The 18,465-nt window shown below is 40.5% G+C and overlaps 1 protein-coding gene across 3 annotated transcripts in view; it reads right to left on the bottom strand.

Annotated features, from left to right (window-relative positions):
- Positions 1–1,291: 1,291 nt before the first annotated feature.
- The window catches only part of EFNA5 (ephrin A5), a 281,772-nt gene continuing 264,598 nt past the window's right edge, over positions 1,292–18,465 (bottom strand). For 2 of the 3 annotated variants that reach the window (XM_017673379.3, XM_037011958.2), the window contains 3 exons: positions 11,133–11,198; positions 10,665–10,745; positions 1,292–5,663 (listed from right to left, as the gene is read on the bottom strand). In XM_017673379.3, the coding sequence (XP_017528868.1) occupies positions 5,542–5,663; positions 10,665–10,745; positions 11,133–11,198 (269 nt within the window). In that variant the 3' untranslated portion in view covers positions 1,292–5,541. The remainder of the gene's footprint in view (positions 5,664–10,664; positions 10,746–11,132; positions 11,199–18,465) is intronic. The other variant, XM_017673380.3, reaches the window with a different exon arrangement.

Genomic DNA, 18,465 nt, shown 5'->3' with positions numbered 1-18,465 from the left:
TACTATGAAAACTTATTCCATACATTTCACAATTCTCTTAAAACCAATGGTTTTTAACTCACCAAGTTTTCTAATTTGTAACAAGCTCCCGACCCCATTTTGACTATTTGCAAAAATGATCTCCTTTAAGTCTAAGCTTCATCTTAAAACTCCCAACCTTTTCATTCACTTTTGTTTTTTGTTAAAGTACCTATCTCCCCTTATTTAGGCATAATATAAATGCTTGAACTTTACATTTCGTCTACTTTATAGTATCATTACTATGTCATGCTTACACATAATATCTGCCTTATGTCGTAAACTTTGAAAGCACAGATTGTAAGCATTAACTTCATTCTGCGCAGCACTGAGCACAATGTCATGGTCATTTAAATGCTTGTGATGATGATGGTGACGATGATAATGACAACATAATGCTGTTCTGGTTTGAAAATATAACAGAGGTACACAGGTAGTCCTTTTTTTTTTAAAAAAAATACGAGTTGTCCCTCATTCTATAAAGCTGTCATTCTTCATTAGCAAAAAAGGTTACAGTAAGTTATAATTAATGTTTAGTGCCCTGTCAAACAATAATATAATAAAAAGCTTTCAGTGAATTTAATGTTAACATGCTATAATTAAAGCCAAGTCTTGAAATGCATTAGGTGTCTATTATAGAGGTATCTGATGCTTTTTCTCACTACAGACGAAATTCTCAGATCGTGCTTATAGCAATGTCATCATCAAAGACAAAAACTCACATCCCTCAGATGCAAGATGGGCTTTGCAGTGCCCAGCCAGGGCAATATTCAGAAAATCATATCACTTATACAACCCCATTATTTACTGATAAGGAAACTGAGTCTCAAAGATATTGTGTGACTTGTCCAAGGTCACACAGTGGTATGTTAATTTCCTTGATGTGAGAATTGAGGTTTGGGGTTATACTGAAGTGATTATTATTTTTTTCTGAAAGATGGGGTGAAAAAATACGTGAAGTGAAAGAACATAATTTGTATTTAGCTCTCATATTTAACAGTTGTTTTATGATGCAGGGCTTGTCATGGTGCCTGTATGTCAAGGCTCAAATACAGAGACAAGGCTGAAATCTCACCATTTCCTCATCAAAATAACTGGAATGTGCTTAGATACATGGCCGTTTCTAACCCTGCATTCTTTGAGCTCAGGCCTTCCCTTGTGCAGGTTGTATTTTCCTTTCTGCCCACAAGATTTTGAAAAATCAGCAGAGTACAAGTATCCCCTGAAATAAAGGCGTCATTCAAGGAACAAAGAAGTAGAAGGAGGGCTCCAATTAAAATGATGAAAATCTTTAATTTTTATTTAGGTATACTTGTACGGACACGTGTATATACAAATACAGATCGTATGGATTTGTTTGTGTGTGTCTTTCTTTTTTTTTTACATTTTCTTTTACGTTTATATAATGTCAGCATTTCAAAACAGCACTCGATGAGTAAGTGCAAAGGAACTGCAAAGCAGGGCAGCACGAGCACAGGACCACACGGAGCTGGACTTCACACCCAGACGCACACACAATGAGTGGCTTCAATGCGGTGTCAAGAGTAAGCATGGAAAGCGGATTTTGACTCATGGGTAACCTCCAACATGCCAGCATCTATTAAACTGTACAGACAATGGGAGCAAGCCCATTGTAGGGAGATTTGTCTCACATCCGAGCAGCTCTGGGGCAAATGCATGGGAAAAACTCAGTGATGCCAAACCAGAGACAGACCTGCCCATTCACGGTTCTGAGGGAAAATAAAACAGAGGGAGAGAGTAAAACATAAGAAACAAAGGGGGGGAGGGTAGGCAAACGGGGGGTGTTAGTGGAGGTGGTTTTCAAAAGAAAAACTAGTGACCACAGCTCTGAGAGCAATGAATGGAGAGGAGTTTAAACTGCTTTACTAATTTGGAGGAAACTAATACAAATGGCTGCTGCCCATTGCTAAGGCACCAGAGAAAAATTAAGTCCCTGAAAGCCCACAGGTACTGTGTGACTCTCCTGTCCACAATGACACAGAGGGAAATAACCCCCATTTAACCTTCCTAAATGGACTGGTTTGCAACTTTTCCCACGTGTGGGCTGCAAAGACTTCCTGGGGAAAACTGAAACAGTCTATGAAAACAACCACAAACAGAAAACCAAGGTATAGAACTGTTGCTAAATGCTCCAAACCTTATCAAACCAACATGCTGGGTGGTGGGGGATAAGGGTGGGAAACACCACAGGGCTCCAACATCAGACCTTGAAAACATTGAGGACAAAATATTGATCAAAAAGTCATGTTGTTCCAGGTCTCAGGATGATGGAGTCTTGAGGATTGGGAGGGCGATGATCACACGTGAGTCCTGTATGGAGCCGTGTCTCAGCCATTTATGACTCATCTCAGCCTCAATGCATGGTTTGTATCCTGAAAGACTATTGTTCTCACTTACAAAAGACATAAGAATCAAATTAATATTTTATTATCAAACACTATATACAACAGAGGTTGCTAATAATACAGAATTTAAAGAACTGCAGTTTTTTTTAATGTTTTACTTTTTTTTTCCTCTGCCACCCAAGAAAGTACAGTACAAAACAATAGTCTAAACTAACACGAACTGTTACCTTGTCTATTAAAGGATACACGGTATCCACTAGACAGACAGATCCTTATTTCCCTGCTTTATGTTGCAAAGCCCTTGGTAACCAGGGGCAAAGGTCGCTGGGGTTTGACTAACTGGGGCTGAGAGGCAGCTAAGACTGCCCTTTACACTTCTGAATTGTTTTTGAAATTAAAAGCTGCTACAAAGTTGCATTGACATACTTCTAAGCCCCCAGAGGGTTGTAACACCACCGCAACAGGCCACCAGCACTTTTTGATGACATGACAACTGTCTGATACCAATCATCTTCTTGGAAACTTCTCCGCTAGTGTTACCTACAATTACATCACTTATAGGTAGAGAAGCACATTGTCTACTGGTGGGGATAGTCTTGCTTTTTTTTTTCTTTTTAAGTTTGTAGTGGCACAATGGTGAAGTAAAGGGGTCTAATTTCACTGTGAAAAATGAGAGGCAATGGCAGAGAGGGCCATGAGTAATTATTTTACCATTTGTTAGACACAAATGCTAGAAAAATCACAGAAGTCACCATTTCTAAAATGAAATTAGCACTGCTAATGTAGTTATGACTAACTGGAATTATTACAGGATCATTTGATTTCCTTACAGTTATAGAACATGCAGTATTATTTGGGTTCTGACTATGGATCCATTTTAGAAGGTATCTTCCCCTTGCCCTATCCAAATCCCGGTGGACCAACAAGCCTGTAACTGTTGATAAAAGAAGCATTACTGGCTGTTACTTAGAGTACTGAGCATATAAATAGTTAAAGGAAAAAATAATCCAATGCTGTGAACGTTTGTTTCAGTGAAATGGTGGCTGCCTTCTGTGATAAGGCTCTGTCACTCCAGAGAAGTTCTGATGGCTGAGGGAACAGGACTGGCTGTATCTGCGAGGCTGGTCCCAAGTGTGAGCAGGCCCAGCAGGGACATCCACTCCAAACGGATCGGGGTAAGCCCAGATTGCATTTCAACATGTGTACACCTCTCCAGGGTGTAGGACCTTTACAGCTGCCTTTCATTCACATATTTTTCTAATTCAGAACTATTCACAATTCTTAGCATATTCCCATTCATGAAGTGTGTCCATAGTATGAGCCCCCCCCCTTTTCTTACATATACATTTAAAAAAACCAAATATATAAAAAAATCCCTATTTTGCTGGAGTGCTTCTAAATTTTCACATCTCACATGATCATTGCATTTATATTTTGTTTTGTTTTGAAAGGCATGGTTTCTATTGACATGTGGTACAATAGCAAAAAAGGCTAGGCTTCTTCTCCATTGGTCTGACACTGTTCCCTGTCTAGGCTTTGGAGTTCAAAGTTCATGACAGCTTTACCACTAAAAACCCCCAAGGCTTGCATTTCCTGGTAATCAACTGGAAACATCCCTTATTGGCCATGCTAAGATTTCTTAAACAGGGTCCTTCTGTGTTTATTCTCCTTCCGTCCCACCCCAACAATGAAACAAGATAGCCCCAATATTTCTAAATGTATCAAGGGATACCACTTTTTCTCACAAGTTTAAATAGGACAAGCATATATACTCACTCTCAGCATAAAGTATATCTAAATAATGTATTTTCTATTCTAGTGGATTTTTAAAAAAATATTTTGTTAAAGTCTTTGGGACTCCACCTTGTTTATCTCCCACAGATAAACACGTTCCCCCTACGCTTCAGGCTGTGTCAGAAAGGGAAAGAATATAAAATCAATGCTTGAATTTTTTTTTATTTCAAACTTTGGAAATTTTATTCCAAATTTCCCTTTAGCCCTCCCAAGTAGTGCTGACTGACTCTCTTGATGACAGGGGCTTGTGTCTGAGCCCCTGTAGTCACGGAGTGTGGAGCAGAACGCGGGTACTAGGGTGGGAGTCGGAAAGGCCACAGCACACTGGCACCCCAGCAAAGCCAAATCACATCTCCTCTGGCCACTGACATCCTTTCCTTGGTACACACTGGCCCCCAGAGGAGTATCCGAATATTCCATTATACACTCATCAACCCTGGCTTGTCAGCCTTGGGGAAGGTCACTTTATTCATAAAAATGCCTCTTTTAAATTTCTAAAAATAAAAAAAAAAAAAGGAAAAAAAGTTGTAGCACCATGGTGATCTGTATTCAAAGGAAAAAAAACCCAAAAACCCTGGTGTGCACTGCCCAGTCACCAAAACAATTAGAGGCACTCACACATATATGCCCCCACCACACCTCGTTTTCTGTTTTCACACTTGCTCTGTGCTAGCAATCCAGCACCTGACCCACCTCATAGAAAAAAGGCTTCTTTTACGGAGCACAAGTTTTGCTGTCAAGAATGCTTTAAGACAGTCATCTCTAAAAAAACAGTGTCTCAACCTTTTAGAAGCCTGTTCATTTATATACTCCTAGAGGAAATGGTGTAATATTATATCTATTCCTAATACCTCCCCTCTGGGCTTGTCATGGTGACACGATGCCCCGCACGATCATCTTACAGTCCTGAATGAGAGGCATAAATATCGTGTGGGAGAGTGAAACCCTCCTGGGCCTCGCCGTCACTGGCTGCAGCTGCCACTATTCTTCCCGGCCCGTATACCGCAGACCCAGGGCAGTACCGGTGGTGAGCGCTTAGAGGAGACTGCACGGGAGCTGACGACCACTGGTGTCCCTACAATTTGGCTTTTTCATCTGGTGTCCATTTAATTTGGAAAGGGTGAGAGAAGTCAGGGGCAGGGGCTGGGGGTGGGGGGCGGTAGTGAGGGAGGCAGCAACCACGTTCGTTAGCCCCTCCTGGCCCCAAGTTGTTGCTTAGAATTCAGGCTGAAAGAAACAAACAAAAATCTGACATCTGCCAAAAAACCAATAACAAGTCCCTTCTTAGGATGAGCAGTTAGGTGGATCTCTGGTGTTCCAAGACCCTGATGTTTTCTGTGACAGGTGACGGGAGGAGACTGTGCTATAATGTCAAAAGCATCGCCAGGAGGAACAGTAGGATTGCCAAAAGGCGGCTGGGTATCCTTGGTGTTTGTGCCGCGTTCTCGCCGCGGGATGGCTCGGCTGACTCATGTACGGTGTCATCTGTTCAAACAGAAAGCACACATCCCAGTGAGATCTCACATCTTTAATAACTCTCTTGCAGCAGCCTGCTGTTCACAGACCTCGCCACCCTCTGCAAAGTAGGGTAATGAACCTTGTGCCACCATTGACTTTCATGTCTGCATAATCACTCATTATTTACAGCAAACAAAGGAGGCAGAGAAAATTGGACTATCCCAGCAATATTAATACTTTGCTTAAAAACTGAAGGGAAAAACTGTGCACACTGTCACCTTTGACATGTGAGCTACTTCTGTTTGCTGGCTGTCAGATGCACCTTGCGCAAACTCGAGATGTCTAAATGTACCTTTTCAACCCAAGATGCCACAGAAAAACATGTCTGGAAGGGCAGGGGCTGGGTGCAGTTACGTCGACGTATTAATGGTTAACCGCCCAGTTTCCTCTTTCTAGCAGTTTTATAGCGTTAGTGTTAGATGCCTGGCTGTTGGATGCCGAGATGGATTTTCAAAGACAAAAAATTAAATGCCAAAGCAACAGCATTTTAAATTATATATAATGCCCACTAAACCTCAGTGCCCACTGGTTTGCCTACAATTAGGAATCAATTATGGTGCTATTTCCATTACAAACCCTGTATCTCCAGGATTAAATTACTTGAACTTGACTATTTTTATTTTTATCAGGCTGAAGCTTGGCACATAAATTATCAGCATGGATGCAAATTTTCCTCTAAAGAAAATGGATTAAGTGAGGTAAGCTCCTTTTATTTAGCTATACAGCGTTCTACCAAGCTGCCTCTGGCTTTGGGTAGCCTTCCTGGATCTGCATGATTAACAGGCTTAGCTTCCACCAGGAACTTTGTAGCAATTAGCACCCAAAGATAGACTGGAGCCTTGCCTATGAGCTGTACTATGCGCTCCAGTGTTGCCTGCCTCGTTCCTTTCACCTGGCCTAACTTGTGCTTCAGTCTAACGTGATCTCTGAACTACACGTTCTTGAGGCCAACAGTGGAATTCTGTGGGAGACTGTGTTTCAGAATCAGGGGACCTTCCTCTTAGAGCTCAGTGATTGTCACTTTAGATTCGCTCAGTGGTCAATCAGACAGAAGGGGAACAAGTGAGACTCTAGTGGTTGTTCTCAGTTTTGTAGCTCTCAAAGGATAATCCCTAAACATCTCTCTGAATGACCCACATCAAACCCCTTAGTGGATTAACTACCTATTATTTTAAACTTGTTTATATATTCATGCCACACTACCTGTCAAAATGATGCTTTTTCTTCACTAGGCAGAGTCACATTCCCTATTATTCGTCCTAAAGTGACCATTTTTCAGGTTCACAGCATGTGGGCTATTTCTGTTAATCACATTTGTTCCCAAGATGAAGAAATACAGCTTCTCTGTGTGGAGAATTCTGCCCCTGGAATAGACTGTTATCATCTCAGCCTGCCCTCATGTAGAAGCTGCTGCATGCCTGTGTCAAGTTTGCCCCCTTCTCTTGGACCTTAGCAAACCTGCATGGACTGGCTATTAGCTTAGAAGACTAGAAAAGGTTAGGAAGCAAGAATGGGAAGTTAAACGGATGCAGAGGGAGATGTAGAGCCTCAAATGATATAGAAGAATTGTGCATTCTTCTCCTTGCTCTTTTTCAGTCTTGCAAATGTATTAAATTTGTAGTTAACAAGAGGCAGAAGTAAATGCCCTAATAGCCCTGAAATTAAAATCCACATCACTTTCTTAAGAGCACCAATATGCTGTCAATCAGAACAACAGAGTACTGCAGGCTTAACTGAGAAAGAACCATAAACTGAGGATTCCAGAGTTCATTTTGAAATACCACCTATACTTATACACCTGAAATTGCATTAGCTGTTGGGTTCTTCTCCATCTTATTTTTACAAACATATAACCCAGTCCTCTTCCTTGTAAAGTTCACAAGTGTACTAACAAAAGATGCCCAAGTAACACTCTGGCCCTCGGTGTGAGCTTGCAGGGGTCCCACCCTCTGGGGCCCTCCCACTTCCTGTGTGCTCAGCAAGTGTGATCCACTGCTCCAGGCATGCAGCACAAGTCAGGGTGAAGTAACCTCACAAGATGGTGAGAGGAAAGTTCTGTTTTTCAAGTAAGTAATGTATGAGACTAAATGCGCCTTTCAGTCCTCTAATCATGGATGATTTTTGGAACTTGGTCTTTTCTAAGCAACCAGTAAGTCCTGTCTTGCCCTCAAAGGGAAAAATCTGTCCCATTAGGGTACAGTGGGTTCTTCTCCCTGCAACATGCTGGTCCTGGCTCAGGATTCTACAAAGCATTGTTTGACTAAACAGGACCTCAAAGCTAGGAGACTCTATCGCCCCTGAGAAGCAAAATGAGAAACTGGCTGTCATTTGGGTAAATCTGTATAGTTTCAGAATTCAGAGAAGGAATTCAAAAGCAAGGTCTATCCCAATAGAAATTACGCCTAAACATGAACATTTCTAACACTTGTAACAGTCAATGTGGGTTAGAAGAAGAAAATATTCTTCTTCAGAAGCCAAATCAAGTAGAAGCCAAATCAAGTCTTGTTTCCTGGCTATAGGATTGCACTACACAAGGGTTTCAATGCTCAACACTAGCAATATTCTGGAGCATATTATGTCACATGTCTGCCTGAGATCATCCTGTATCCCTGATGATAGAAAACTGGCAGACAGGATGTGTAAGCAAACAAAAAAGACAAATACATTCCAGAGACAGGTGAATTAGTACACATCACTGAGAGCATGCAGTGGGATCCTTTGAGGCTTGCTGGATTCATAAAGTCTGGGTCTACACACAGAAACCATTCAAAACAGTGGTGCAGAACCACAAGTCTGACTGAATTTCCTATGGAATAAGATATTCATATTTACTATTGCATTTGTACAGCCAGGGATCATAGGTCAGCCTTGTCTTTTTTAGTGAAGATGCTCACTAGAAAGCCCTTAAATATAATCATGACTGACTGAAAGAGCTTTTCCTCCATGCACAACTATATGTCCACTCTGCAACACATACACCTTTCCATCAAACTTTTGCAAACTTCCATCGGTTACATGTGCATAGATTAGGGGGCCACCGTGGATTTTAAATGCTCAGTGAAAAAAAGCCTGCTTCCCAAAAGACAATTAAATATGCTCATGTATGAATACATCTTAATAGCTTGCATTTTATCATTAGTTGAATTCAAAGGTAATTTTCCTAATGTCAGAATAGTCTTCACTGTGCCTCTTCATTACCAGAGAAAAATATGCAATCTGTGTCTAAACAGCCTCTTGCTTTCTTGACATGCACTTCAGTTTATCTGGAAAAAACATCACTGGAAAGATATGCCAGATTTTGCAACAATGTGCATCAAAAACTCTTAATTCAGGATAACTTATGTTTGTAACATGCCTAACTCTGCTGGTCATTCTACATATGACTTATTAACAAATCCAAGAAGAGTCACGTTCTATAAACATCTACATGTCTAGTAACAGTAAGAGAATCCTTTTATAGAACATTGACATGGGAGTTGAGAGATCTGAATATTAAACCTGGATCTGTCTCTAACTAGCTGTGTGGCCCGGGCAAGTCTCAGTTATAAAAGGAAGAGTACAGCCTAGCTAGCCTCTGTGGTCTTAAAAGAGATCCCATCTGACTCACAGATCTTATTAACAGCGAAAGTCCTAGAGCTTGTGTAGGAGGAGTCTGGTACCTTGAAAAGCCACAGTCATGCTTCCAGGTTTCCTGGACACAATTAAAATGTCTCCATGTCAGCACTCATTCATAAGTAGCTAACTGATCCCTTGGGAGTCACTAAGGCCTCTGAGAGCTTACAGTACACACTTCTCATTAGCGCTCTGGGTAAGATGCCTGCCTTAGAAAAATAAGAATGCTTGGGGGGAAAACCTAACTCTCCTGTTAGTGAGGGTGTGAAAGCTATTGTCTGTCCTGAGGCAGCTCAGCTACGCAGGCTAAGTCTCCCTGAGGCTCACTGACTGTATGCCCCAGTAACACTACTCAAAGTATCAAGTAGACCTCACAGCCTTTAATTTCCAGGACCATAAGAATAAGAATAAGAATAAGAAAGAGAAGTCCCACTGCAAATAAATGGGGGGAAGGTAATTTGTTTACATAAGGGGGACTCACACCTTTTGTGGAGCAGAAATGATTTTATTTCCCTTAAGCTATGAGATGCTCACAGGAGATGAGATCTTGGGTAAGTAGGGAAAGGAGAGGAAACCAGGGGATAGCGAGGAGATGGGGGCACTCAGTCCAGCTGCACCGACAGCCAGATTGAATTCCAAATGGATAGTTTACAATATCCAGTGTGATATAGTGTGAATGCTTCAATAAGTGCTTGTGTGGGGACACTAGTAGTAGGAAAAAGCCTATTTATCCTTAATACTTATTTTGCCTCAGTAATCAAGAAACCCACAGACTACTGATACATTTGTGGAAGCAGCAGGTATGTGAATCTGTGGTGTTAGCAAGCCACATGATGATACGTCAGGCCAACTGCCACTGACAGTGACAGCACAATTAATAAAGTTCTTTAGATCAATGATGCATGTGAATTTCTAGAGAAAACTAAATTAGCTGCTATTTTGTGCAAGTCTTGTTCATAGATTTGGACATCATATAAAATAATTTTATAAGCATATATGAAACTTTTTCTGACTTTTATGAAAACAGATCCATTAATATTCACAGGATTCACCAGCATGCTCAGAGGATATGATAAAAAGTAGTGAGATTTTAGCATTCTGATGGGGCTTCTATATTAGGATACTGCATTATATCCAACCCATGTCCAAAAAAAGAAAAGTCATTTTATCTAACATGCATTACACATAGATACTGGAGGAATGAGGTAGAATATAAGTAATATTAGCATTGCTAGCAATGAGCAGAAGCAAAGAAACTATAACATGCAAACGTGCAGAGAGGAAGAAAGGAAAAAAAAGTACTGAAGCACCAGAGAGAGATGCATTTGTTAAAAGAGATTCTCTAAGCATACTAACCTGCTGGTTCTAATGAATTTTCTACTTTGTCGTTAACATCGAAAACACGATCATGAACACCTATAGTTTTCATACAGCTATCTATAACAAAAATAGAGATAACAGCCAAATATGTTAGTGAAGATACCCTTAAACTCCCATTTCTTTTTTTCTTTCTATTTTTTCCTTTTACTTATGTAGAGAGAGTTCTATAATCAATGGCATGTATCCAAATGCCAGCATCGTTCCCATTTGCTGTGCACGTACAACAGTCTAAGAAACAACAAGTTAGCAACTGCCGTGAACTTAAAGGCATCGTGAAGAATGATGAGAAAAAATACGATGAAAACCAAAACATGGATGTTGATATACAAAACAGATACCACACAGGGTTTAACAGTAAAAAAAGGTTCCACCGCTGTGAACCAGACCACACAGTAAAGCATGCGCAGTGAAGCCACCCTCGGAAGCTCATTCTAGGGAACTTACTTGTCGGTCTCACAAAGACTTTGAGCTTTAGGCAGGACCTCCTTCCATTATCGGGGATTGCTGAGGCTGCGGGTAAGACAAAACGGAGGACAAGAGAGAGAGAGAGAGAGAGAGAGAGAGAGAGAGAGAGAGAGAGAGAGAGAGAGAGAGAGAGAGAGAGAAGAACAACAGAGGTTACTCTTCGTTTTCAAATGCAAATGGTCATGATAAATTCTTTCTTGAACAATTCTTCCCGGAAGTTAAAACAAAAATACTTTCAGATTGACAAAGAATGCTATAGAAAGAGCTACTTTCCTAAGAAAGACTCATGCAAGAATGTTGGTAATCCATAGAAAAATAAAAATACTTTGGATTTTTATTTCAGTGGCTTTTTTATTTAATATAACTTGATCTGCTATGAGTTTTCTCCAGAAGAAGGTAATGCTTGAGGCTCCGCTTTCATAGAGCTACTCCTTCTCCACTGCAGGGAAAGGGCCACCGCAGAGCCTAAGGTAAAAGTGCTGGCAAATCCAGTAACAGATAGCCACAAGGCCAACATAAACACGGCTGTTTCTGCTGGGGAAGGCAAAACTTTGTCCTGAAAGCCCGTCTGTCAGTGCTTCACAGGTAATTCAATTAGAGGGTTCACTCAGAACTTGGCTCCGTGTTCCCTATGACTAAACCAAGCCCAGCAACTTCCATCATGCTATTATAAGTACAATATGCTATTGAGAAAATACTATGTTGCAATGGTACATTTATTTTTAAAAATTTGCCACAGAGAAGGATGGAATTAATAAAGTGGGCTTACCAAAACATGGCAACATGTTTCAAGTTATAAATCATTTGAGGAAGAAACTTTCTTCCCCTCCTCAAGGTAATAAGACTGTAAACTCTCCCTGCATTTGAAAGATTATCTCCCCTCAGTGCACACAGCATAATGTCAAAGGGATAGCCAAGGGTGGTAAAGACCCTTAGCAATCACATATGTTTGCCAACGCATTCTAGAAATGACAAAAATCACAGAAATGAGCGCTGCATACTTTCCTCCCTGTGTGTTTGCTTCAAGTGGTTTCTTTGTTCAGAAAAAGCAGATGACATCAATCAAAACACACATGGCTTACAATTAGTTTGGTAATACCCTCAGTGACAAAGAGAGGACCGCTGTTCAATGTGCCTTCTCGCTCCTTTATCTTTTGTTATTCCTCGTGGGGAGCCCAGAAAACTAAAACGTTCATTTTGCAGGTGAGAGGATTCAAGATGAAAATTCCAAACTAACTCTACATGAGGCTCCTCATGTAACTCCGATCCATGTCCTGGAGAACTTACAAATTCATCACCTAAAAGACATCAAGCTGTAAAGGACCCCTAGTGCCATTATTCAACACCTGTTGAAAACTCTTAATTCTAAGACAAAAGTATACAGAAAAGATGTTTTTGGCCCTCCCCATCTCCCCTGTTCACTCTGACAAGCAGTTAAGAAGTGCTAACAGCTTGGCTTGGCTGTAGGCTTTCATTAAATCAAAGTCAGGAAAACTCCCTCTACTGACATTTACAGTAACTAGTGTGTTATTTAGGGCACAATATTTGCACTCTGTGGTTTGATCCAGGAAATGGTGTCCTTCCTGTGGCCCCCAATTGCAAATGTGCATGTCACAAGTAGAGTACACATAGGTAACTCCAGTTCATTAGAAAAACCATGGGTTCTTGAGAGACTTTATGTCTGATTCATGAAAGGTGGTGTGAGAAAAGTGACATGTTATATTTACACTGCTGTTCTATGGGTTTTTGAGTGGAGATGAATGCACTATAAGCCTGGTGAACTTGATTTGCCGCATGAGGAACTGATTTTACCGATGAACCTGCAGGACAACAGGCACAAGGTAAGATAAAATGTTTCAGCAGGAGAACTTCTTGGAGTTAGTACAGGGCTTTCAGGTTTATATGCAGGAAAAGTAAAAAAAATCCAGGACATCAAAATCACTGCAGGGCACACTGGGATAACTAAACAGCAACAACCGATAAGCTGCACAGGGAAAACTGAAGAGAGTCTCTCACCAGCTCTTGGAGAAGGACAATTAGCCTTAGCTACTGTTTGAGCTACATTCTGTGAGTTAATATAAAATGTACTTACATAAAAAATAAAGACCTCTCTTCCCCATCAAATTCTCCACTACATCCTCACCTCCTATCACCAGAAAAGCTGTAACAATAATAACATGACTGACACCTCATGATACTGTTTGACTGTTATACTCAAATCCTTAGAAAAATGGATGAACAATGAATATAAACATATAATGTTGAGTATGCAGTGCAGATTACAATCTGTGACCTGAACACATGAAATAACTTTAAACCTTTATAGCGAACCTAAGAGGGTGTGCCTTGGTAGGTCAGTATAACTAGGGCTTCCCTCTTTACTACATTGAAAAACCAAAATAAAACCCAAAAGCACAAAAACTCTTCCCACCTATCAGCAAAACAATGCTTTATGCAAGGTTTAAAAAAGTGAAAGTGTGGCTCTATTCCATGGGATAGTCCAGGTTTCTTAACCCTACAGAAATGTAGGATGCCTTTACACCACTTACAAAAAACTTAGGATGTTATTAGTAATATTTGAGGATATAAGGTCATATAGAAGTGCTTTACTGGTTTCAAGTAAACAAAAAGCAGAGGAATGAGCATTAAAAACAAAACAAGAAAGGAATTCAAAAATCTAACATTCACATAGGTAATTTTATAAAGAAAATCCTCTCCTGATCAATTATGAACAAAAGAGTTAAAGATGTACATAGACTAAAAGCTGAAAACATGCCTAGGTTTTGTCAGAAGGTGGGTAATATTAGTCCCCCTGATTCTAGGGACACACACCACTGGATAATGAACAACAATATCTTTATCCACAGCACCATCCGTCCACTCCAATGCTTTTAAAATCCCGACAGGTGCCACGTTCCCTGTGCAGTGGAGGCAAAGGTGTGTGAGACCGCCAGGTGCCGTCGCTGTGCTGTGCTCGTCCCAGCTGGGGGTGTCAGGCACGTGAATCACGGTGTAGGGCACCGGGAGGGATAACGCATCTGTGCCCACTGCCGGCACAGCTTGGCCAGGAGGTAGCGTGTCCCGGAGTGTGACGGTGTCCCAGACATGGGTCTCAGAGGGAACTTTATCAAGGCTTTATAGGTTCTCCAGCAGCCAATACCATTTGTGACAAAAGAATTAAAACATTTCATCCTTAAGTTCCCAGAGTGGAGCTTTAGCAACTAAAAAGGGAATCACTGGCAACAGGTGAAGGAAACCTAAACCTGAACTTTTCCTAGAAAGATGTGTGGGTTTTCTAATAGAATTTGTCAAATTAAGATGAAAAATTCAACTCATGTCTTAAACGTTCATCATATAATCCAAATTCATATCCCTTTACTCAGTTTACTGATGAAAATGTACATCTGGAGTCAGGAAGCTGAGAATGGAAGTATGGGGACCATTAAAACAAGCATACCCTCTCATTCCATGATCTTAACAGCAACTTTATAATCAATCCATAGGGTCCTTTCCCCCTAATGATCTGCAAAGTACCAATCAAAATCTTACAACATACAATGAAATGTAATCTGGGGGCCCTCTGGCTCTGTGTTTAGAATATCATGCTAATAAGGCCGCGAGGGCTGCTTGTCTTCACTCTGTTCCATGACCTCAGACAGGGCCCTGGACTTCAGCCTTTCTGAAAGCCAATTTCCTTGGTCTCCTGGGGGGCTCAGGTGAGCACAGTTCAGCACTTATCAGCCAGTGTGATACACAAAGGGGACTCCATGCATGCCCCCAAATCAGTACTTCCAAAAGCTGTATTCAGCCCTGTAAATTTGCAGAATATTGACATTACAATTCACTACGGGTCTGGCATTCAGACATGGCAAAAATATACTGACATCATGCTGTGGTAGGCACTTTCTGACCTGGCTCCAGTAATCCCCACCTCCTTTTATGTGCGCCTCATGTATTCTCCTCCCCTTGACAGTGGAGGACCTAGTTTCTCGCTTCTGATGAGTAGAATAGAGCAAAAGTGATGGGATGTCACTTCTATGATTATGTTGCGAAAGACTGACTTCCTTCTTGCTAGCATTCTTTCTCTCTTACTGTCTCTCTTGCTCTTGAAGCAAGGTACCACACTGTGAGATTTTCAATGGGAAGGCCCACATGGTGAGGAACTGAGGGAGACTTCCGGCCAAACGTGTGCAAGAAGCAGATGCCTCAGTGCGACCAGCCACAAGGAACTGAATCCAGCTGATGACTGTGTGAGCTAGAAAGTGGATCCTTCTCACTGAGCCTTGAAATGACTGCTCTCTCTAAAAGACCAGGACCCAGAGGACCAGCTAAGCTGCCCCTGGATTCCTGTCCCACAGAAACTGTGAAATAATGTTGTCTTAGCCACAAATTTTGGGGTAATTTGTTACTCAAGAGCTAAGTGATATAATGCTGTCTACAGACAACTCTGTGTAATCAAAGGCTTCCCATGGTCGACAAGACCTGAGGACAGAGGCACTGGAGCCTGCTCTGCTAGATGAGCTCCGTTCCCAGACAGCAGCTCTGCCTTCTTCTGCTGCCATGTCTGAACAACTGGATCCCTTGCTAGTTTACTTTTTAAGCTACTATTACAAGTCCACTTAAAACAGACCTTGAAGAGAGGTAATTATAAACTGCTGCTAAAGATATACTATAGACTTATCTATTTGCTTTCCAGTTTTTGGATTCTGGTCCCACACGCCAGCATTCAAAAACTGTTTTTCATTTTTCTTCCCATGCCACTGAGTTTGTTTTTGCTAATGTAGCCAACCTATGCTGTTCCTTGAAATTAGCATGATGTCTCAGTTTTTAAGTTCAAATTGCTAGGTGAACCTAAATGGCTTCAATAGAAAATGTAAACTTACTAGTTATCAGAGAAATGCAAATTAAAACCACAATGAGATATCACCTCACACCAGGATGGCTACCATCCAAAAGACAAACAACAACAAATGTTGGCGAGATTGTGGAGAAAGGGGAACCCTTCTACACTGCTGGTGGGAATGTAAATTAGTTCAACCATTGTGGAAAGCAGTATGGAGGTTCCTCAAAAAGCTCAAAATAGACTTACCATTTGACCCAGGAATTCTACTTCTAGGAATTTACCCTAAGAATGCAGCACTCCAGTTTGAAAAAGACAGATGCACCCTCTATGTTTATTGCAGCACTTTTTACAATAGCCAAGAAATGGAAGCAACCTAAGTGTCCATCAGTAGATGATTGGATAAAGAAGATGTGGTACATATACACAATGGAATATTATTCAGCCATAAGAAGAAAACAAATCCTACAATTTGCAACAACATGGATGGAGCTAGAGGGTATTATGCTCAGTGAAATAAGCCAAGTGGAGAAAGACAAATACCAAATGATTTCACTCATCTGTGGAGTATAAGAACGAAGGAAAAACTGAAGGAACAAAACAGCAGCAGAATCACAGAACCCAAGAATGGACTAACAATTACCAAAGGGATAAGGGTGGGGAATAAGAAAGGGGGTATTATGATTAGCATGTATAATGTGGGGGGTGGGGGAAAGGGGAGGGCTGTGCAACACAGAGAAGACAAGTAGTGATTCTACAGCATCTTACTATGCTGGTGGACAGTGACTGTAATGGGGTTTGTGGAGGGGACTTGGAGTAGGGGAGAGCCTAGTAAACATAATGTTCTTCATGTAATTGTAGATTAATGATAGCAAAATATAAAAAAAGTAAAAAAAAAAGGTAAGGGAATAACATATTTTTAATATTTAATATAGAAGAACCTCTTGTAGGTACTTAACCTGCATGGAATATTTTAAACTTGGCAATGCATTACAATGGGGTATTTAATCCTCCTCTATAGATAATTAAATTCAAATTCAAAGTTAAAAAAAAATGTAAACTTAAATTATAAGAGAATGCCTTTCCTCAAATATGAGAAACAGAATGTAAAGGTAAGCTTAAAAATGCTTGAGATAAAAGGACTTTAATAATATGTTAAAACTTCTCTTTATACCAAAAAACTCCTTTCAATTATCTTTTGCACAGGCTAGCAAATTAAATTCAAACAATATGAGATTTAACAGAACTCAAAAGTAATCAAGGTAACAAACCTTCTTCATGAAGAATTGCCAGTTTAGCAGGAGAGGGGTGAGACTTCCGTATTATATTTTTTTCCACACTTTCAGGTCTAATACCATATGCATTAGTCAACTTAACATCTCTGCTTAATCTAACTCATCCTCAAATCTTAATTCCAAAAACCAAAATCCTTTTCCTTTTATGTGTCCCTTGTCAATCTGGATACTTTGGCAAGTTTTATTTTTAAGAGTAGTCACTTTTTTCTCTTTAAAGAAATGAGTGTATGTGGGAACATTAAAAATGCAGTTTTCCATTATGTTTGCCACAGGCAATATTTCTCAATTTGTGCAAGTCTAAAGAAAAAAAAGGCTACTAGTTGTTCACACAGCTTTTCCTCCGTAGGTTTTTGTGTAGTTTAACATACAACACAGATATATGCAAATTAGGCAGGTGACAGAATTAAATATTCATATTCCTTTCACAATAAATGCTGAAAAAGCAAAATTCACTTAAATAAATGATACTACTGGAAATGTCTTCTAGAATTTAATGAATCAATAAAATCCATTTGTGTATGTGGGTGGAGGGTGGGGGAACAGAAGAAGTGGTAGGAATGGGAGAGAGATTAACTAAAGCCATATGCACCTCTTGGAAAATGGCTACCAGACCCTCAGAAAAAGTCTTAAAACAAAAGTTAGGCCTCTTGTTCGGAAAGAATACCCCAGCAACAATTTGCAACTGGTTATCCACACTATTTTAAAAGCAGCACGGCACCTAATTTTCAAATTAAGAACAAAATCAATGGTTAGGATGCAATACATCTTACCCTTATACCCTTTGAGATTTAAAAGTCACATGTTTTAAGAACCTGCTCTAAGTCCTGGATCTATCAAGCTTGCGTCCTAAGAGCAGCCTTAGGAGCTGGCTATGTTTGCCCCGACATTTCATCTCTCACAGCCTGCAGCGTCTCAAGACTTTAAATCACTGGTGGGTTAAGGTCAAAGCCCCAGACATAAAACTAGGAAACGAGGTTACTAAGTAAAGGTAGAAGCCTTGGAGAAATTTAAAATGTCATGTAAATATTAGACACTTTGATATGGCTCTGGGGAGGTTTCTTTTAAAAAACTAGAAAAAGGAAAAGGGGTGTTTCCCACAATATCAGAAGGGTAGAACAGCACAGGCCACAAGCTGAAACTTGGTTTCAACACCAGGGAACTGTAACAGGGACAAATA

The sequence above is a fragment of the Manis javanica genome, chromosome 1 (assembly GCF_040802235.1).
Source record: "Manis javanica isolate MJ-LG chromosome 1, MJ_LKY, whole genome shotgun sequence".
Taxonomy (NCBI): domain Eukaryota; kingdom Metazoa; phylum Chordata; class Mammalia; order Pholidota; family Manidae; genus Manis; species Manis javanica.
This window is presented reverse-complemented; position numbering and strand designations above follow the sequence as displayed.